At 41.6% G+C, this 22,358-nt stretch overlaps 1 protein-coding gene across 1 annotated transcript in view; it reads right to left on the minus strand.

Annotated features, from left to right (window-relative positions):
- The window catches only part of cpne5a (copine Va), a gene marked incomplete at its 3' end in the record, with an annotated part of 75,116 nt that overhangs the window by 20,192 nt on the left and 32,566 nt on the right, over positions 1-22,358 (minus strand). Inside the window, exons 8-14 of the mRNA XM_083976245.1 lie at positions 20,189-20,252; positions 14,617-14,720; positions 14,264-14,368; positions 11,346-11,387; positions 10,933-11,008; positions 8,843-8,896; positions 8,371-8,432 (exon numbers count right to left, since the gene is read on the minus strand). Coding sequence (XP_083832371.1) covers positions 8,371-8,432; positions 8,843-8,896; positions 10,933-11,008; positions 11,346-11,387; positions 14,264-14,368; positions 14,617-14,720; positions 20,189-20,252 — 507 coding nt within the window. The remainder of the gene's footprint in view (positions 1-8,370; positions 8,433-8,842; positions 8,897-10,932; positions 11,009-11,345; positions 11,388-14,263; positions 14,369-14,616; positions 14,721-20,188; positions 20,253-22,358) is intronic.

Consider the following 22,358-nt stretch of genomic DNA (forward strand, 5'->3'; position numbering starts at 1 on the left):
ACAAGTGTGGATAGCGTAGATTCATCCACATTAACGTGAGACTTTTTTATAACCAAATAGAAACTCCTCGTTGTCCCTTTAACATCTAAGTATCCTAGTAAGAGAAACATGTGCATGTGAGAAATAAATAAAAAAAATCACGCCCTCTCAACCTTCCTCATCTCCACCCACATTGTTTTGAATTCTTCCACCCAATATTACATAGAGTTGTACATGACGCTTTCATTAGGCTATACATAGCCATCTTTGGGAGAATATTTACTATAGGTCAAGTCAAGTCAGTTTAATTCATACAGCTCCAGTTGTCAATAGAAGTTACCTCAAGGCACTTATTAAATAGAGCAGGTCTAGACCTTCGTTTCTTAGTCGTATTTACAGCGACTCAACAGTTTTTAGGTCAAAATAAAAGGATGGGTTAAATTACTTTATTTCACAGAGAAAACATGTGGGGAAGCGAGTTGGCCTTTTCAAGCCCTGAGTAATGCCTGCAGGTCTTAGCTGCCTCAACCACATTCACCAGTCAGGGAGGTGGTGCAGCCATAAAGGCAAAACCCAGAGCTGCTCATTAGGCTGAACTGCTGTGAGCACATTGCGACTCAGATTAGATATCAACCAAATGTTGCAATCTAATCTGAGTCTAATCTGAGGAATCTGATATCTCATCATTCTATCAGTTCAGATCTTATCAACGCAGATGTTCTCTCACTGTATCTGGACTTTAGCAGCTGCACAGTAAGATAACCATGAGCCAGAGACATATTCAATCTATGATCTTGGATTTACACTTATGTGGCAGTAAAAGTGGCCACAAGCAAGCGAGAAAAGAGAGATCAGAGAGTCAGTTTCTAGTTGCATTGACTCCCTGGGCTAAACTAAAATGTATCAGACATTTGGCCCATGGCCCGATGTCAGGATGGGATGAGGGAGCTGCACAAAAACCTGCGCCCGACATGTGAATGGCACATCTGAGAATTATATCTCCTATTTTCAAGACATTTAGAAATGTATTTATGGATAGCCCTTTCAGATGAACAACCATCTAATTTCTGAGGGGGTCCAACATAAAACACAAAGCACATAACATATAGGCTACAGTCACGACAACAGATATAACATGCATAGAGGCTCTCCCCCATCCACCTAAAACCCCTCCGTCCACCACATACTACATCCAACAATCATTGCTGTTCAGAATCAGTGAACATTGAAGAAGAGGGGGAGAGGAAAATCACTTTCTCCCTTTTCAGAACAACACGACATTTTGGGATGAAACTATTAAACCTTAATAAAATTTCCACACAATAGAGGCTCCAGAGAAGCCGTCACACAGCTGATCTCAGTCACAGCAGATTTAATTTAACAAGAAACATTTCAATATGTGGTCAAAAGAATATAAATATTTCATTACCGCCTTCGAGTCTGAGCAGTATATGGAATTTGGACTTTAATTACCTATGTTTGATTATATCTCTTCCCCAATTCAACATTAATGGAAATTAATGAAAAACCAATTCACTGTGAAACCAGTCAGGATGTCTGAGTGTATTTGGAAAAGAAATTGCTTTTTTTTTTTTTTTACCCTCCATCTCAGAAATCGTCTAAAATGCATCACCTTTTAAGGCAGCAGCAAAGCAAACACACATGAGGGGAGAGCAATCTTTAACAGAAATCTAAAATATCAAATTTGGGTCAGAGATCAGATTTAGACAGCTCACTGTTCAGGCTAATGCTCATATTCCTCATCATCTCTCTGAATGGCAGTGTTGGCAGGCATTCAGCTGGATTTTATTCATTTGCATGAGTTGAAGAAAAGTCGACTCCTTCGCTAGTTCAGATGCCAAATCAAAACTATGTGACCCACGGGAGTGACTGTGCTCTGCGCCAGAAACCCATAAATTGCCATGCAAGGATGTGAATCCATAATATTTGAACAACAGCAGACTTAAATCTGAATCAGATAGTAACATATTCTTGCTACTTTCATTATGATTTCTAGATGTTAGTATGAAATTAAAAGATTAGAACATATGTTCATTACAACAAAAGAAAACACTTTTTTAAATATGATGTATCTTTTCACAAATCTGCAATATTTGTGTCTATTTGCTCAGTCTTAATAATAACAATGTGAGCTGCTTCTTAAAACATCATCCATCTTATAATTAGATGACACATACATTTAATCGTTTTTGGCTCTCTCAGCACCCACTGCATGTTTGACCGTCTCATGGGGAAAATCTCTTTGTTTCTAATGAGGTTTTGTTCATTTTTCTCATCCTTTGTTTAAAGGGTTAAGGTTGCAGGGATGTGGTTTATCTTCCAAATGTGGGCGTTGTGAAGCCCTTTGAGACAGTAACAGTTATTAAAGGTTACACAAATAAACCTAATCTAACTGGGTGAATGCTCAGTGGAGAATAGGCTCCATCTATACAGGCTGATGAGACTTAAAAGTTGCCTAAAGGTTTTCCAGTTTAATTGACGAAATAGCAGCTACTTCTCTTGAGCTTGGTCTGGTGTTTCATTTTCCATGGATACACTTAATCTTCCCCATTGCGGCTAAGAAGCACCCTCATTGTTTTATCCCTCCCCTCTAATCTTGTTTATTTTTCTCATCAGTCTGTCATGCAATCTGCTCCAAGCTGAGACTCTGTTAAAAGCAATATCTTTTATTCTCCTTCTCTTACTTGATAAATTAGGTTATATATGGTTGGGGATCTCACAAAGTGAAATTATATGTTTGCGGAGGTGCCACAAATCACTTACAGTAGCTACCACAGCTGGTGCTGACAGTGAAATCTGTTGGATAACAGCAGTGCACAAATAATATGAAATAAAATTCTGGGCTTGTATTTCAAGGATAATGGTCCCGAAGCTGATGGGAAACGAAATCCACTTCTGTGATGTTGACACAGGCAGAAACCAGAAGAGGAAGTGGAAGCCAGACACCAGCCTAAACCTGATTAAACATTTATACTCTTAATTATATGAATCAATGATTCAGCTCGTATAGGTTGTCTTTAGGGGGGAAAAAAGTTTGAACTCATCTTAATGAAATATTTATGTATAACTTTTAGCTCACAGGACGCCCAACCTGAACACAGAAATAGTTCAAAGCGAGGTCATTTATAACCAATAAACGTCTCCGACAACAAACTACCCACATCCCAGGAAGCAGCAAATACCAAACACAGTAAAAACCCATCTAGATGCAAACTTAGAAATTCATCACCAGCATATGCAATACAGATCTGTGTACACCACAATGAATTTGGGTGCATACTGTATATACTAGAAACAGATGCGACCTGATGCATTGTATTCCACCAACTCCAAAAACAAGTAGTCTAGTCCAAAATTAACTGAACCTTCATCAATTCAAGGTGAGATTAGGTAAAATCTCTATAACATTTATACATTTATGATTTTTGTTTCTTTACTGAATCATGAGTATTGATGTGTGTATCCTTTTGTGGGCTTATCATCACAGTAAATATTGCAGAAACATAACTCTTACTCTGTTTATTTTAAATTTGTGGACTTACTAGGATAATTTTTAACTTTTACACTGTTCCACTGATGCAGGTGACAGTTAACACAACGAACGAAAGCAGCGATGAATCAGAGAGATGCACTCAATAGATCTGTTAGAGATCAAGGATACAGACTGGTGAAAAGACTGAACATAAACATTTGATGTGTTTACAAGGAAACTCACATTCACTTGAAATGTTTAAGGTCTTTCCTGGAGAAAAACTGATAAAACTGGAACAAGGAGACACATCGTCATAGACACAAAGGTCAGTGCACATTTACGAACTACTGTAGAGACTGGAAGTCTTTTAAAGTGTCGTCAGTCACAATGTAGCCATGTAGTAATAGTGGATCAGTCTACAGTATAAAGTAAATCAAAGTCAAAATTAGTGAATAGAAAAATAAATGCATGCATCATTGAAATTATTTCTAATGAAGTTGATTTCCGAATCCATGAAGTTCATTCATTAAAATAATGAGTAAAATGTTGCGTTAAATTTCTTCCATGTAGAATATTTACATCAGTGTGTCATTCTCAGATTAATTTTGACAGCACTAATGGCTGCACGGATGCATGTGAGTTGGTTTGTGTTCAGCTCTCGGCCTCAGGAGACACAGAAACCACAGAGAAAATATGGTGCATCGATCAAACCAGAAATAGAAAGGTAGCGATAGAGATAGCGTTGATTTACAGAACAATAAGAGAAAGGAAAGTAATATTGACCCTCTCTGCATCCCAGCCCACCCCCCACCCCCTGTCATGTTATTTTATGGTATCTTCCAGGCTTTTCTAATCTCTGTGGCTTCATGAGAGTTTTTAACACACAAAGACCTCCGTTATTTAGAGCGCTTCTCATTGAAAACAACAGGGAGACAATGACAACACGAGGCACGGGTGCCACATCACGTCTTTCATGATGATTTAAAAGACCTCACGAGAAAATATCACAACATCTGACGCTTGAGCGTTTTTCTTTCTGGGATTTCATCTTTCTGAAAAATTGCCCAGATCCCAGAATGTTTTTTAAAGTAATAGTCTTTGTCATCATTCCTCCTCCTGGGCACAATACCAAAAGAATCAATGAGCTTTTAACATCTCTAAATGTCTGTAACAAAAAGATGAATTACCACTCTACATAATGCTTCACTCCCCATACTGGCTCACTGAAATTAATGGGGTAATCTCTCTCTCGTTTTCTGTCCAAAACAGTTTCATGTGAAGATTTCCACTTCTCATTTAACACGATGGATAAAAAGCAGTGTCAAACCCCAAGCGGACGCCTTTATTAAGATTTAAACTCAAATCTGAGCTTAAATAACTGGGGATTGTCCTTTTACAACAGATTTAGATGTGCAGCCTTTGAGGGTAGCTGCATATCAACCTGTTTAGAGCATTAAATTCAGATTCAAGTTAACACCTCGATCAGTGGAAAGTCTCTCTCACCATACATGTTCTTGTCCTGCACACATTCACCTACACTGAGCTGTCCTCTGGGAGGAGTTTTTCTCAGGGGAGCCATCTACAAATGCATAACATTTACCACTTTACTACCAAACAGAAGGTGCACCTTCTGTTCCCCCAGCAGTATTAATTACAGTTAGTAAAGTAAAAAATGTTTACGTCAGTGGAAACACAGGTGACCACTGTGTACTGTGTACTCTTCATACATTGAGAGCCTCCTTACTTTCTCTTTCACCTGCTGGTTTACCAGTCTGACAGTGAAGGACAGGAACTGTTTGAATAACATTGTGAAAGTCTGCTCAAAAATTACTGGCACCCAACTTACTGACTTGAACTCCCTTTGGGAAAGACAGGTCTTACAAAAGGCAGCATGCAGCATTAATAATCATAATCATGTTCTGGCCTGTGAATTTATCTTGATGCCATCAGGTCGACGTTACATGCAGCCTCTCAGGAACCTTCTGCCATTAGTTTGTTGAATGCTCAGCTGGCGTGAAGCTGTAGTTTTTAGTACTGTTGTTGACAATGTGTTTTTATGTATATTGCCCTACTTATGCATTTATTATATTTTTGTACTTTTATCTTACCCGATCTCAATTTTGCACTGCCTTGCACTTTCCTCCTCAATTGTATGTATGCTTGTGTACTGTATGTGATTGTGGTGAGGTGGTCAGCTGTAGAAACAGAATTGCCTTATGGGATAAATAAAGTAATCTCAACTCAACTCAACTCAACTCAACTCAACTCAACTCAAAAAAGAGCTGATCCATCCTCATGTAGCATGTTCTTTGTGCATCTGTTCTTTTATTTATTGTTGATGTTATAGTAAAGCTTCTTTGTTGCTTTGACATCACTGATCAACAGGTTAATGGCAGTGCCTTTCAGTCTGTATTTCAGAAACACTCCTTTATCTGAGGAAAAGCTTTCATGTTTCTATCTGCTCCGGTTGTGATATTCCTTTAGATTCCCTCCTCATACATTTTGAGTTTCTGTAGACATTTATCCGGTCCGACAAATCATTTGATACATGAAAGCAAAATATCCAGTGAATAATAAAATAGTATCCCGTAGTCATAAAACTTTTGCAGGCAATTTAAGGCTGTTTTTGAATCAGTTATCTCTCACTTCCGCCTGTTCGTTTATTTTTTCCTACATGCAGAAGTTTTCAGTACGAACATAGTAATGAGTCTATGAGCTCATGCTCCAGTATCAGCAAATCGGCACAGTGCCAGGTTACACAGACCGTGAGAGTGTTTATCTGGATTTACCTTAAACCTTATCAACCTTTGATTGTATGACCACCAAAATCAAATCAGTTCATCTTTGAGACCAAGTGAATTTTTGTGCCAAATTTGAAGAAATTCCCTGAAAGCGTTACAGAGACACTGCGTTCATAAGAGTGGAACCATGTTCAGACGGATAACCCAGAATCATAAAGCCCTCAGCCACAGCTGTCACTGTCACAGAGACATAAAAACTAACCAACTGTGACATGAATGTGAAAACTCCGCATTTACATTTTGACCTTCAGTGTGTTAGTACATCCTCTTTCCCATTTTCCCTTCTCCCTCCGTTTTCCTTCAGTGTCTCTTGGACAAATAAGACCTGAAGTGAGTAAAGGTAAGGATGGAAACACTGTTACTTTGTAAGTGTGTGTGTGTGTGTGTGTGTGTACAGTTACAGTGTGTGAGTCTTTTTGTGTGAGCTGGGGAGAGACCAACAGGACAGATCTGGGACACTCAACCATCAGTAGCAAAGCAGCAGGAAACTAAAACCAGGGCAGCCACTGATCCACTGAGAAACATTTCCATATGTGACAGGTTGTCCGGCCTTAATTAAGCTCTCAGATCTTCTCCATATTTTATCACTCATCCATATTCATTCACGCTGTAGTTGTGGCTGCGGACGGGATCGTCTCCTCTGGGGCCACACTCAACACACACGTGGAAAACCAAAGGCTACTCACTACGTGTAGTCAATAACGCTGAGGAAAATGTGGACGGGTGCTTGTACTGCGATGGGCAACGGTGCAGATGGGAAAGAGGATGAGACACAGGAGCTGATGTAATGCATTTAAATCTACTGTATTAAATCTCACGGAGGCGATTTTCTACCTAATTTCCATGTGTTAGTCACAGCAGTAACATGTCTACAGTGTCTTCAGGGCTCACTAATGTTCTCTGTGTTTCTGCGGCAAGTTTCAGCGAATCATTATCTCCCACTATTGATTGATATTCTAACACTGCGACTGAACAATGAGAGTACAGACAGACTTGAGAAGAGTGACCTCAGGGTATGCAAATAATTTACTGCAAGAAAAGAACTTTCTAGTCAATCAAATAAAATAAAGAAACGTGTAGCAATATCAATTCTCCCTCTTTTTTTCTTTTCTTTTTTATAGTAAACAGTTAAGAGGTGAAAAAGAAATTGGGATGACCTTCAAACAAAGGTTTCTAGTGAAAGTCAAAGCAGGAACTTTGAAGTTAGTACTTGTGTTACACCACAAGGCAACTGTGATGCCCGACAGCATCAAAACATCCCAGCACGAACCAAAACCACAACATCACTGACTGTCTTTGACAATAAACACTGAGCAGAGTGGAGCTTTTTTACATTTGGCAATAATTTATCTCAGAGCAGAGACAGATCACTGGTGTGCGAGTGAACATTGGGCTTGAAACCTCTTTAAAGTCAAACAGTCGCAGCCAACAGAGAGAAGACGACTGATAACTGCTGCAGGCCGGCCAACAGGGAGCAAGCAGAGTCCATGTGCTACATTTTTTATCTGTTCCTCCTCAACAAAAGTGGCCATGTTTCTTTAGTGTATCAGTATAATGTTGTGTTTATCACACAAGCAGAGATGTTACTTTAACAAGTTAAGTAGGTGGTTTATTGCTAACAGTTGAATCAAAACCTCCTCAATACTAATCATAATCTGAAACTCATAATTGTAACCATCTCAAATGTAACATGAACACAGTTTCGCCAACCACCACAAACACAGAATACACTTTTGTTTACACTAAACAATAAAAAATGTTAAATCTACTCTTCAAATCCTTTCCATTGTGTGATTTTACAGAGTCATTTCTTATCTTCACATCTTGATTGCAGAATTAAAGAAAGTTTCTCCCTTCAGGAGTTGAAGGTGAAAACAGCTTTCTATTGTCAGCCTGTGCTCTGACACCTGCACAGTGACGCTCAAATATCCAAGTTAAGTGGTAATAAGTGAAAGTAGTTTCTGAGTGGAGGGGGATTTTAAATCAAGTCATTTCTGTCAGACCTTGGAACCAGCCACAAAGGAGCATAACACATTAATGTGTCGTGTCCTCATATAAATGGAGCCAACACAAGTGGCAGATAGAGACTGGACTCACCCTCCTTTGATGTAATCCAGGAATGTGTTATCTGACTCCACTGTGAATGACAGCAGGGACACCTGGGAGAAAAAGGTCCAAACAGATCGCAGCGTTAGAGAAAGCAGAATGAACCAAACTCCACATTAACTCTGACCTCTGAGGTAACAAACCCACACAATGACCTATGATTTTTCAGATTTGCGCAGCATATTAGCATCACAGTCACCGAGAACGGTAGTGTGGCTGACAAAAGTCCCTTCATGCCTTGCTGTGGAATTGGTTTTTCACCCAGTTTGAGGTCAGAGAGTGTTTTCCCATCTGTTTAATATTCACTGTCTGAGACCAGGAATGGAACAAAAACATTTAACAGAGCTGAGCTGCCTCATGCAATCCACTTAGAGGAAACTTCCTGATGAATACAAAAGCAAAAGGAGGGCAGGAGGTGCCAGTGCACCAGGAGGTTTCCTCTTATCTGAAAACTGAGTCTCACCGTCCCAGAGTTGATGTATCGCTTCTTCTTTATTTTCTTCTTGGCATTCACCACCTGGTAGGAAGGCAGAATTTTAAAAAAAAAAGGAAGGATAATGATAACGTAAACTTACAGCACATTTCTTTTTGTCCCCCCTTGGGCAAGTAATAAAAACATCTTTGTCCTCCTACTCCATGTCTGTAAGGGTAATGGAGCATAGGGACTCAATCCAATAACTGCAGTGGGTGAAAGTGAGATAGCATTGATCATGCCTCACAGCACACAGATTATTCAGGGGGATTTATATAAGCACCTACTGTATGGTGTGTTTTACATTTTACATGCATAATACCAAGCTCGGGGATGTACAACACATGTCCTGTATCTCTTCACAAACCATGTATTTGTGATAAACAAAATGCAGACTGAATTAAACAGTGTGAATGCACCGTGTGCGTGTAAATACGTACACAAAAATACATGGGGAGGAATAATAGGGAAGATAAGCAGAGCTGATAATGAGCTACTGTCGCACTACCTGCTTCTTCAATGTTACATTTAGAGCTTACAGCCAAAAACGTGTGTGTGATAGTCAGCTATCCAGGTCAAACATATCTGCTGCTCATTCTGTCGGTCTGTAAACAAACATTAAACACACGCCTGGAGGAGAGGAAGCTCTACAGCGAAGGTAAAAGGTATCCCACTCTCTCTCCTTCACATGGGCTCCACTCTTCTGCTCTGCTTCTGTCGTTGCTCCTCAACTCAACACACATGATGCCGCGGCCATCACTCACAACCAGGTTTGCGTTACGTCACGCAGACATCACCTTCAATTACACCAGCCCCCGTTAGCATTAGCCTGCTGTCATCTCAGTGTGTTATGTTTGCAGGCCTTGTGTGCACGTCAGGCTGTGTGAACACACACACACACACACACAGGCATCGGCACCGCGGCCTGTGACCTATTCAAACTCTTTCTTCGTCAGCTGTGAAAAGGCGGCTTGGTGCAGTTTTTCGGCCACATCCTGAACCTGCCTCAAGGGCACTGACCTGGCAAAGAGTGCACGAAGAAACTGCTGTGTTTCATTTTCTAATTAAAATACAGGGAGGTTTGGTGAAGGGTAATGGATGCATCGTCTTCTGCAGTGTCAGCAGGGCAGCTCCTCATGCCTCTCACTCACCCTGTCTCCCTAACTGTCTTTCACTCCGTCTGTCCTTACCTATTCTCCTGGAGCCACCATCTTTTCCACCACTCACTCTCTCCACTGGCCCTGTTCTTTCCTTAATCCACCACCGTGACTAATTCGGAGGCTAATGTAACATGGCAAGTGTTTTAATGAGCAGGGACCAATAGGAGCCTCCCAAACGCCTAACAGTAATACCCCGCCTGACCCTCGAAGGACCATCAAAAAGAAAAGTCCAATCAGCAGCTATACTTCTGTTGCATTCCCATTTGTATTCTCAACGCAGAAGCACCTTTCCTCATCTGGTCGGCTGCGCCACTTAACCTTACCGTCGTTAATGCTGGGTAGGGCGAGGGGAGGCAGAGGAGGTTTGCTGTTAATCTCAAATAGCCACAACGCGGCTCAAACAACCAAGGCGCGGAGGGTTTCCTGTCATTAAACTCTGGATAACAAGACCTTGCAGAGCCAAAGGGCACACTGATTGGCTCTTAAATCGAAATTGTTTTCTCACACTGGCACACAGAAATTGAGCATAGGTTTGTTTTCGTGCCCTTGCGAGTAACTTTTGTTCTCAAGGTGCATCCAGAGTTCATTCGTTAATAGTTTGCACACAGGTCTGTGCAGGTACAGTAAGGTTGGATGTGCTTTGTTCCACAAGAAATGTATCAAATGACAAGTGTGGGTGGATAAAAGTCTTGTATAGTGAACAAGATCACTCGATGTTTCACAGTTTCAGAGTTAGATCTAAAGGAGGTCAAATTTTGCATTGTGACCTGAATTTTACTTTAAAGAGATCTCAGAGGAACAGAAGGAAGAAGTTTCTCATAACTGTCCAAGTGAAATGTGAAACCACAGTCGCTGTTTTACATGAGGGTCCTCAGCTCTGGCAGGGTGACAACAGTATCGACCGTCTTTATCTCCACTAACCTCGTAGACGTTTAACTGGCTCTGACCCCGACACAGCTCTTTGTAGCTGGTTGTGAATTCACCGATGAAGTCATGGCTGGAGGGAAGAAAGAAAACTGCATCAGAGACGGTTTAGTGGGTACAATGCTGAGAGGCAAAAGATAAAAGTAGCTGGAGGAATTACACCACAACTTCTGTTGCGCAGCTGTACTGTAATAATCAATTTTCAATGAAAAATGAATGGCAGTTTAGTCGGCGATACTGTGAAATGTGCTGACAGGGTTTCTGTTGGGTGTTTCTGAAAAATACAAGAGTAATTCAGAGAGGATTCAGAGGAAAAACTCAGACACTGGCTCAGACACAAGAACAATTTCTTAAATAAATTACTTTTTAAACCAGTTCATGATATGAGTGTGTGTGTGTGGGTCCACTACCTCCCATCTCTGTCCCAGTCATACACTTCCACCTTGATCGTCCTGTCACATCAAAAGAGAGAGAGAAAAAGTTTTGTTTGCATGAGCACATTTAAATGTGAACCTAAATGTCCCCAAGGGAAGAAAACATTTATGACATGACGCAGCACAAAACAAGCAATTAAAGCTCATTAATTTTTAGTGAAGGTTGAATTAATCAATCCATGAGAGCCCGCTGTGTTCTGCATGCAAATGATGCACACATCTTTCTGGAGATCCAATAAGCATTATTGTTACATCTTTGAAGCTAGGTGGGGAATGGTCAGTTTTGAAAAAACGTGTTGTTTCGCTAATAACAAATCTTCAACAAAAAACTTTGGTCTTTTGTTTTCCCAAGAAGATTGGTAAACTCTCATTAAGGATTTGAATGGCTTGTTAACCACGTAGAATATGTCTCTCACTATGGAGAGAGAGCAGGTTGATAGAGTTGCCAAAAGTCTGAGCAAAGCATTTTCTCCGCACATGCCAAAGATAGAGGACTAACCTCTTGGGAGGGAGCATATTTTTTGCAAGTTCCTGAAATATGCTGGAAGGCGAGAACGCAAATATGTAAGCCTGAGAGGATTCACTGAGAATGAGAAAAGTGCTTCCGCTCTTCTACTTGATCTGATGGAAAGATCAGTGGCTTGCTTCCCCCTGCCCCTCCCCATCCCCATCCTCCTCCTCCTCCTCCTCCTCATCCTCCTCCTCCTCCTCCTCCTCCCTCACCATCAGCTGCTGCTGTCAATCCAGGAGGATGCGGGGCGATGGCGGGCCGCCCTGTTATCCTGACCTGAACTCATTCTGTCTGCACTTAACGTATTTTCCCACCTAACAAAGGTGTGCAATCTCCACGTAGAACAGGGAGAGGAGGAGATGAGATAAGAATTCTACTGTGACTCCTGTGCTAAAAGCAGATGTTTTCCCCTCCACTAAATACTGAAACAACATATTATGAACCACACAGATACTGAGATTTTAGAGTCAGGGGGAAGAACACGATCAAATCCTCCTTCTAGTTTTGACTGACAGACAAAAAAATTGATGTGCTTTGACACTTTGGGCCGGCATGGCAGATGATTCCCGAGTGATGTGTCAGTCACCGTCAATCCTCTTCGATGTCACTTTCTTCCAACTAACGATCAGGGTCATACACAGCAGTCCCCAGTTCAGTTTTATTTCTATTCCTGCACACACTACATGTTAAGTTGATAGTTTACTTTTTGAATACTATTGAAGCCAGATGATCAGGGGAGATCTAACTGATTCACATGAGGCCTGGAGGAGATGGACTAAACACGCTTTTCAATCTGGTGCGAGGGATGGACAGCAGGCCCATGTCCGAGGACCGCAGGAGAAGGTCAGACAGGTAGTGGGGGGGGCAAGTGGATGGAGGAATTTGTAAGTGAGGAGGAGGAGTTTATAAGAAATACGGTATCTGTCCGGGATGGGTGGGGGGTGATGTGCGGCCAGTCCTCTGCCCTTCTTTCTCTTCCTTTGGCTCCTGTCAGACATCTCAGCTTTTCATCCTCCAAGAGATTCAGCCTCATCCTATCGCCTCTAACCCTGTGCGACTGCTGTCCTAGAGCTCCTCGCTGATCCATACTCTTCATATTTGTTTGCAGTTTATCTAAATCGAAGGGCCACAAATAGAGAGTATCATGCTGTACAGATTGTATTGTACAGCCCTTTGAGGCATGTGTTTGATGTTGGACTATAAACATCTAATTGACTTCACTTTAAAATACAAGTAAAATGCACAGGAGCTGAATCTGGGAAATGTGTAGTGTAGAGAGTGCATTTGACCATCAGTGCATGAGTCAAAAAAGATCAAAGCCTCACTGTGCATACCATAGGTCACAACCAGGGTAGCCATAATTATCACAGCAACATCGTATGTCAAATACAATGTTTGATCATGTCAGCCACTAACATTTGATTTGGCTGAGAAGTGGCTGAGAGATGCAGCAGCTCTGCTCAATAGCCCTCACAAATAAAGCAAGTCCAAAAATGTCAATCTGTGGATATTTGACCCTAAATAGCCGTAGATCTCTCTTGCCATCAAAATCCTCAAAGGGGATCAGACATCTTTCAAGCTCCGGCTCCATCTGTCTGACCCAATTAGCTTCTGCGGGCAGGTGAGCAGAGTCAGGATCGAAGTGAAGAACCTCCGTTGACACCCAGCATGGCGGAGAGGGCAAGGTTTGACATGTTCTTTGATGACTTCTACAGTACAGACTCTCATAGCGGTGCGCGTCGGCACACTTCCATGCTCTCACACAGTATGCGGCTCCAGCCACCCGTCAACATCGACAGAACGACAAATCCAGCCATTCCTCCTCTCCCCTCTCACTTTCTTCCTATTTACTCTGATTTTTTATTTCTTTTTACATTCCTGCCAAAACTCTTCCTCCTCCCAGGGAGCTCTCCGAGGTCCTTCGAGATTCAGATAAGATAGGAAATGCCACTGGTGCAGCCAATCAGAAATTTGAAATACTCTGAAAGCTTCTCGCCTCTCGTGGGTAAATCAATGAGGAGCAAGGCAAGGTAGCATGTAGTCAGAGATGGACCTGTAATAATTCTCTATTTCAACAGCAGAAAATCAATGGCATCTAAAGCTGACGGACCAAGCCCATTTTGAAATAAGTACTGTATGCTGCATATTGAAACTCTGCATGGTTTTGATTTCCACTGAAATATCACAGTCCATCTGAGTGTGTGTGTGTGTGTGTGTGTGTGTGTGTGTGTGTGTGTGTGTGTGTGTGTGTGTGTGTGTGTGTGTGTGTGTGTGTGTGTGTGTGTGTGTGTGTGTGTGTGTGTGTGTGTGTGTGTGTGTGTGTGTGTGTGTGTGTATGTGTGTGTTTGCAGAGGACTTTATTGTACATCATCACTCATCCTACCTTTCATAGTCTCCGTTGCAGAGTGCTCTGACAGGGATGGAGAAGGGCTGCCACACGGGGTTTAGTGTGTTCTTTACCACCTCGGTCTTGTGGCAAATGGTGAACCTGGAGATGCAGATCATTTATAAACCTAAAACACACATTTCTAAGAGAAACTGAGTGATACAATTATAGTTTGCTTTGGGGGCCAAGTCTGCATAAAGGTATCTGTATGCAGCGGAGTTCAAGGGAATCTCAATCTAATTCTCTCGACCTTGGTTCCCATCTTCTTTGATCTCCTAGCCCTCCTACCTGACTTTGATAAGCTAAAATGAAAAACCCCCCGTGAAGCCGACGCAAAGGAGGAAACTCACGTGCCATCCTCATTGCTTCTGTAGAAGACCATGAAGGGGTCTGACTTTCCAAAGAAGTCCTTTTTATCAAGTTTGTTGGCACAGAATTGCATTGTGGCGTAGTCCTACAGACATAAGGGGAAAAAAAGAAAGTCAGAGAAACAAAAAAAAGGCACACAAAAAAGAAAATGACATTGTAAATCCATGTTCTTGCCTCTGTTTGTCTCCTGTTGTTTGTTTATACATGCTGTGTGCCAAGATATAAAAGCACTGAAGCACCAAATAAAAGCAGAGTGCTGACTGAATCCAAATAAAAGCACAGGGAAACAAACCAGTGGCCTCTAGTTTCCAAATCCTGCAAATGCATTCATTACCATTCCTTTATTATTCAACTCCTGTATAACAACAGCGGATGGGATAAGGGATATCAAATAGAAAATACCGTGTTTTGATGAATATAATCATGGTAATAGTATGAGAGACCATGCAGAGGCACAAAAATGGATTCTAAAACCCTGCACATGGAGGAGGGGGGCTGTGTACAAAAAGGATGTAGAGGGTGTGAGAGCAGCTAATGCTACATTAGAAAGGCTGGTATTACCATAATTACACTCATTTAGGCAGTATTTCAGTGTATGCTGCCATTACAAGGACAATGAACATGCCCCATAATGCCCTTGGTTCCAGATAGTCTCCCTGTGGTCAAGGTATTAGTCTGCGTTGTATATAATAACGGCTACAAGCACTAAGCACAGACTGCAGGTAAGCAACGGCATCAGAGGAAACTTTGTAAAATGTTCCCTTTCACTGACAGCTTTTATCTCAATGCTGTATTGGCCTTTTAAAAAATATCTTTAGCACTGAAACACACTACATGCAAGTCAAGTGTCTCGTCACCATATCTGAAATCCTGAGATGTGATATCAGACGACAATCAGAACTAGCAAAAAGAAGAGCTGTTTTTATCCAGCTGCTCTCTCAAGCTTTGAGGTTTTCAGGTGCAGCTATTAGATCTGAATCAGCGTGCTGCTGGACAGCGCCTTTATCGATTGCCCTGACCCACATCAGCGTGGTGCGCTCCGCCACTGACCTGCCCCTCGCTAACTAAACCCACATCACGTCACTTTGTGCCTTGGACATAGACACAGACCGGCCTCTGTTTCTGAGGCATCTGCTCCGTAGTGTGCGCCACTGCACGGATTTGCAGCAAAATAATTTGTATTCTCCTGAAAACTGAGCTAATTTGACAATCACAGCCGTTTCCATTCCAACCGTCAGTGTGGAAATGTTGAAACCAAAGCAGTGGACTGATTAACACAGTTAGTGGGGTCTAAATGGGTTGCTGCACATCTTATCTCATTTCCCACAGTCATTATTACCAGTGTTTCTACGCAGCTATAAAGCATCTTATGGAAGATTGTCTATTTCCAGTTTGTGTAGATGGATACAAATCAGCTGAGTGCAGTTTGTACAGTACACGAAGTGAGCTGGGACCTCCCTTGATGGCTTTTCATAAGAACATACAATTTGCCAACTTCCTGCTGTGGATTATTTTGTGGATGTAAAAGCAAGAATAAATGAAAACCTGGGTCATGTGCAACATTGGGAACATAGTTAAAAACTGATGTGGCACCACTGTAATGTTGCTAGATGATGTAATATGCCAATTACCATATTCATGACACCATTGTGTAACACAGTGTTTGAATTCCACCAGAGACTCGGCTGGTTTCTCTATGCCCAAACATGCACTGTTATATTACAGCCTAATTTCTGATAAAGCTGCTCTCATATGTTTTTTCTGTTTCCGTCATCAGAAAAACAGAACAAGTATGAAGTAGTGATTGAAGCGTAGCCCATTAACACCACATATATTGACCAGATGTCACTACAAGTGATCTGCCAGTGCAGACTTTATAGAAACTTCAGCACAAAAAATTCATCATTTTTGAAGTATTATTCCCACACTGATGCCAATTAAAGTGTAATTTATAAACACAGATATAAATGTTTAACTCTGAATTAATGCGCTCATCTGCAATGTGTTTAATTATTGTATTTTCATACTTTGCCGATGATAAATTCAGCATTTGTAAATTAAGTATTAGATCAATAACCAACAAGTTATTTAGGAGATGTCAGTGGTTCTTAAGATCACATATTTTAAAGTGACTGATTAACAGAAACAACTATTTAGATGTACCGTACATTCATGCATGCAATAACATGCATACAATGATAAAGGCATGCATTAATGGTGTTAATAGTTGTTGAAGAAGTTTGCAACTAACTTGTAAGTACCTGAATCAATCATGAATTACAGTATTAATAAAAGATCTATTAACACACTCACTAACCATGAATTACAATCATTAAACACATAACAGATTAGCTGATTAATTGAGAGTTTCATATTTAACTATATGTATAGATTTTACACACTTATTAGTATCAGCCTAGGAATAACGCTTGGTAAATGATGATCCAAGTATTAATTAATGCTAAACTAATGCTTAATAGCAAAAGTAGATATTATGGTAATAGGAAACCAAAAAGGTTTTTTTTTTTTTTTTTAAAGGTTTGATTTTTATCAAATCATCTTTAAAGGATAACTGTCAATTGGAGAAGAAGATTGTGGTCGATGGTGTCGCTCACTCACTCACTGGGTTGTGACCAGGGCCAGAATCAGTTTGCCTGACATTCATAAACATAGAGCCATCCTATAACTTTCCTGCTCAGCCCTGACACAGCCTCTACAATTACACTATCATGACAACACAGTGCTTTAAGCCTTCATTAGGCACAGATAACATATGCCCACTTTGGTGCCTAGTAGTGTTCTCTCATTAAGTGGGGAAAAAGGCAGAACATTCATTTCAGCCACTGAGGTTTAGGAGCAGCAGGGGAATACATGAGCGCAGTCTGCAGCCCTCTCCCCATTTCTCTGCTCCACCAAGATATCGCTGCATGGGGTAAGTGGCAGAGCAAAGCACGCTGTCACTTTCAGGAAGTGGGACTGGTGCTTCAAAGGAATGGGAGGCAATGCAGACAATACTTGTATTCATATTAAAGAGGCTTTTGGCTTCCACGGGATGTAGTGAATCACCGATTCTGAATTCAGCCAAAGGATTATATGAATCAGAAATTAACACAATTCCCTAGTACTGTATGCCTCACCCCATTCCTCATATTCTTTCTAATGTTTGTCTCTTACGACTGTACGCCTCAGGTGAGGGATTTTTGTCAATGTGATGAATGGTTTCATATACACAAACAAAAACAGGGAATGACAAGAAAGAAAAAATGCTCTATTAACAGTAACAGTAATAAACTCAATTCAATTTTACTGCATCTGTGGTAAAGTGAAGGCAGAAATACATCATACATGTACAAGCCAAAACATCAATGGTGACTGGACTAAATATATGTTAATAGTAGGATGGTGAGCATGTCTATAAATGAGGGTTGAGGGTGTCATAATGATGGATTGTCAAACCCCGTCAGAGGCAAGTCTCCATATATGTTATAATATGAATACTAGGAAAAAAGGAAAGTCCGCACACCAGCAACACCTCCAGGGGCAATAATCACCAAAGGTGAGTACGTAGTAACGTTTCGGGTCAAACACCTTTCCTCAGACTGAGGAAAGGTGTTTTTTTTATTCTATTGTTTGTTTCCTTTTTTCTTTTTTCCCTATTATTTACTTTTTTGTCTGGCCAGCATTCAGATTTTGGGATGTGCGTGCTTTTTCAATAATTTTTCATAATATGACTACACACACATATAGACAGACATAAAGCACCTGCTGAACGTACTAAGAACCTCATCTGTGGTGGTTGCCGCTACATTAGGTCTCCCCAGGATCACATGGCTGACACACACACACACACACACACACACACACACACACGGTCTCATGAGGTGAAAACAACACCAGCCCCACTGTTGCAGCTGGTAATAAACCTCTCTGTGGTTTACTGCTGTCATATGTAAAGTGTTGCGTGGTTCACTTAGATTTAAATCAGCCGGAGCTGCGGCTGGACTGCGAGGAGGATCTGGAGGGAACCCAGCCGCTGCTCAGCATGTCTTATGTGCCAGAGTAACGGCAGCCAAGAGGAAGCCTTTGATCCATGCAGAGGCTGTTGCTCTGTCTAATGACACCTGGCCTGCCTCTCGCTTAACGGTCCCTGCAGAACTTCCACAGTCAATTCCCATTCTGCCGGTTTCAGTTTTCACTTTTTCCCAAGCAGGAGTTGCAGTGTTTACCTCTGGTGAAGCTGCAGCTCTGCTGTCTCCATTTATTGGTCACAGGTGGATTACAGAATAAACACCAACCAGATGGATGTTACCAATTCCAAACTGTTCTTATTCGTAGGTATGGGAATTGTACTGACAGCAGCATCTTCAACTAAAATCTGCCATTTCTCAGATTTCATGGCCCTGTTCTTTACTCACATTTCCATCCTGGGTTTAATTCTGTGTAAACAAGGCAGGTGCGGAGTGACATGTCAGGTCTGGGTCGCTCTAATTGAGTCTGGGAGAGGGGAAATGGTCATTTGTACCAGTGATGATCATTTGCATTTATATTACAAAATCACTTCTTGAAGTGGTGCTTTGCTGTGATGATGCTAACTCCCATCATCGCAGATCCAGTGCACCTGATGACTCACAGCAGCCCCACAATGACTGTGAATGTGAGCACTGACACTTCAATCCAGCAGGGCCGAATCAGTAACGGTTATCATGGCAGTTTTATTATCAGCATGCTCTCTCTGTTTAACTCGAGTGGGAGAACGTTTATTTGTAAGGGAAATAAATGAAGCTGTTAGAGAGTTAAAGTTCACAAAAAATCCTCCAAGTCAGGTACAACTGCTGTTTAACCAGGTGTTGCACTCAACATGTATGGCTCAAAGCAAGTTCAAAGCACTGCAACATTGATGCTTGTATGTATGAGGCCATCATAAAACATTTATACAGCAGTTGCAGCTCAATGGCTTTATCGCCTCTGAGGGAGGCCAGTTGTTCTGGCCAATAAGTCTTGCCACTCTCTCATGCTCCACTGGCAGCAATGTAATGTGATTATTTACTATCTTCATTTAGCAGTGTAGAGAGAAAGCCAATGGGCATTAGTGGACGCAGGTTATTAGAGCAGACTCATGGATTAACACACCACACAGAGGAGAAAATGCCTGTTTTAGTGATCGGAACGAGTGCAGGCTCATTAAATAGCCATTCAAACTCTTAGCATAGTCGCTATGTACACAATATCCAAATGGCAAACACAATTGCACAGAGACATGGCATATGCTGCTGGTTTAACAGGGACAGTTATGATACAACAGATCTTACAGATGTCAAGGCTATTAAACAACCTACTTCACTCCAGCTGGTTCGTGAACGCTGCTAAACATGCATTGTGCGCTTGACACAGCATGAACCACTCCCTTAGCATGTCACATACACTCTCACAATGACTATGTTCGGTTAAACTGTAGTGTACGATTATTAAAGAGCCCATTTATTGAAGTTGTAGTATTTGTAGTAGTAGTAATAGCCAATTAAAAACACAGTGGTCAAGACTTTTTGGACTTACTCTGCAGTTTCCCAGCTCCTCGGCCGACAAGATAATGGTCCCACATTTCTTCCCAGGTATGCCACTGTGAAAACAAAATACATATGATTCACTGGTTGAGTGAAAACAAGTGCAGAGCACAACCTTGGAATATACTTGATAATTTTGAGAGTTTGTGGCCTAAAGGGCATTGAGAGGCTCTGCGCTGTATTTTGCAGCACAGCTGGCTGCTGGAGGTGATTTCAGCAGCCGCATCGCCCTGCGTTGGTGCGTCCAGTTATCTTTTGAAAAAGAGGGCTAAAGTACAGCTGAGGCTTTCACTCTCACTCCACAGATTTGACTGGTCATGTCTCGTATGCCGGCAAAAAAAAAAAAAAATCCACCAGAGATCAAACCAGACCTACAAATAACAGCAATTAGAAATGATGCATTTTTCTGCAGCTGCGCTTTTCATTTTGAGGATACAGATGTATTATCTATGTAAAATCACACTTTTATACTCAATATAATAGTGACAGTTTAGCAGTTCTAATGAGTGCATTACTCTGTTTCAACACGGTAAATGAATCAAAAGAGAGTTATAAACACTGGCTCTTTTGTATGCTGTGGAATAAAACTGCTGAGACACAGACCTCCTCTGATCCCTGTTTGCAACCGCCACTCTGAGACTTTAAAGCTCCGCAGGTCTGCTGTTGTTTACCACTGATTCCTGCTCCAGCAGAAGATCAAGACGTCGTATCCAAGCACCGGAGAGCTTCGCTGCATCTCTGCGTTTCTGAACATCACCTCCTCAGTAGGTTGCCAATCTGATGGCACTAACAAAAATAGACACACTTCTGCAGAGTTCACATTGAATGTTGTTTGACTGTAAGAGTCTTTTTGATATCAAAGTATTTCCAACTTTCAGCTGAATCTTTGAGAAGCAGAGAGCCCGTCCCTCCCAATACAGAGCAAGACAACATATTTTCTTCCCAAGTCGAACAGTAGCCCCCCCCCCAACAGCTGCTGACACTCCTCTCATCTTTCCAGATCAAGACGGAAATTACACTGGAACCTGCTGTGGCCGTAGCTGGAGACCAATCACTGGAAGGTCAGTCTTTCTGTTAGCAGTAACACTGAATGTGATGCTGCTAAATGGAGGCAGTATTTTACTACAAGCAGCAGATGCTTGCATTATTTACAAAGACAATTTAAAGTGTAAACTGCAGTGGTTAAAGATACAGCACTACGTATACATGCCAGAGAACCTATTAAGAGATAGAGTGTGATTTCCTTTTTTCTTATCTGCTTTTGCAGGATATGTTGGGGGTGGGCTGTTTCCATTAACCTTTGCTGCCCTCTCTCAGGTTTCACAGAGCCTAAACACATCCAGTGAAATGCTCCATAAAAGCAACTGCAGCCTCTGATCAATTTTTGATCGATACCTTAATATAAATCCACTGGCCAAACCGCCCAAGCTCAGGCTTTGCACATCCACCAGTGTGTTTGAGAGGACTATCTCAGCCTCTGACTTCAGTCGACCTATATAAGTAAAAAACAAAGGCACCACGCTGCAGGAGGGGAGGCACACTTCATTCTCAGGCTCTGTCTTCAGGCACCATGGAGACCAATCTCAAGGCGAATTAACTGTCCTTGAATTATTGATGTTTCGTCTGACGACCATGCAGCTTGATGACACCTCAAAAAGACAGTAAACTCCTGCCCAACGAGGCCAGTAAACTCCACAAAACCACACAGACCAAGTTATCTGCCCCAGGTGGTGCTAACCACGACTACGCCTTTTGATTTGGGAAATCCAGATCCAGTGATTGTTAACATCTCACCTCCGGGTGCATTAAGATGCACAACCCCGCTCTGATGTGCAGCTGAGACGACGGCAGGTACCAAAAGGGCAATGGTCTTTTAAATTACAGTAAGCATGCATTACTGAGTGTGGCATTTTCTCTGACGGTGACTGGTTAACTTGAAGAGCAAGCAGGCTCTGAATGGATAAACACACTTCCTGCCATTAATCTGTCGCACACGAGTTCCCTTTCCCTGCCTGGACTGAACATTTTTCCGATAACTCTTAAGAGCGTCTGTACCGACACGTGACTGCTGGGGATGTGAAGTGTCCTGCATCAAGAGGCCTCATTCGCTCAGCACTCATTCATTGATGCCTCCTCAGTGGGAGAAGCCTTTGATGATGAAA

The sequence above is a fragment of the Trachurus trachurus genome (genome assembly GCF_905171665.1).
Source record: "Trachurus trachurus genome assembly, chromosome: 7".
Lineage (NCBI taxonomy): Eukaryota > Metazoa > Chordata > Actinopteri > Carangiformes > Carangidae > Trachurus > Trachurus trachurus.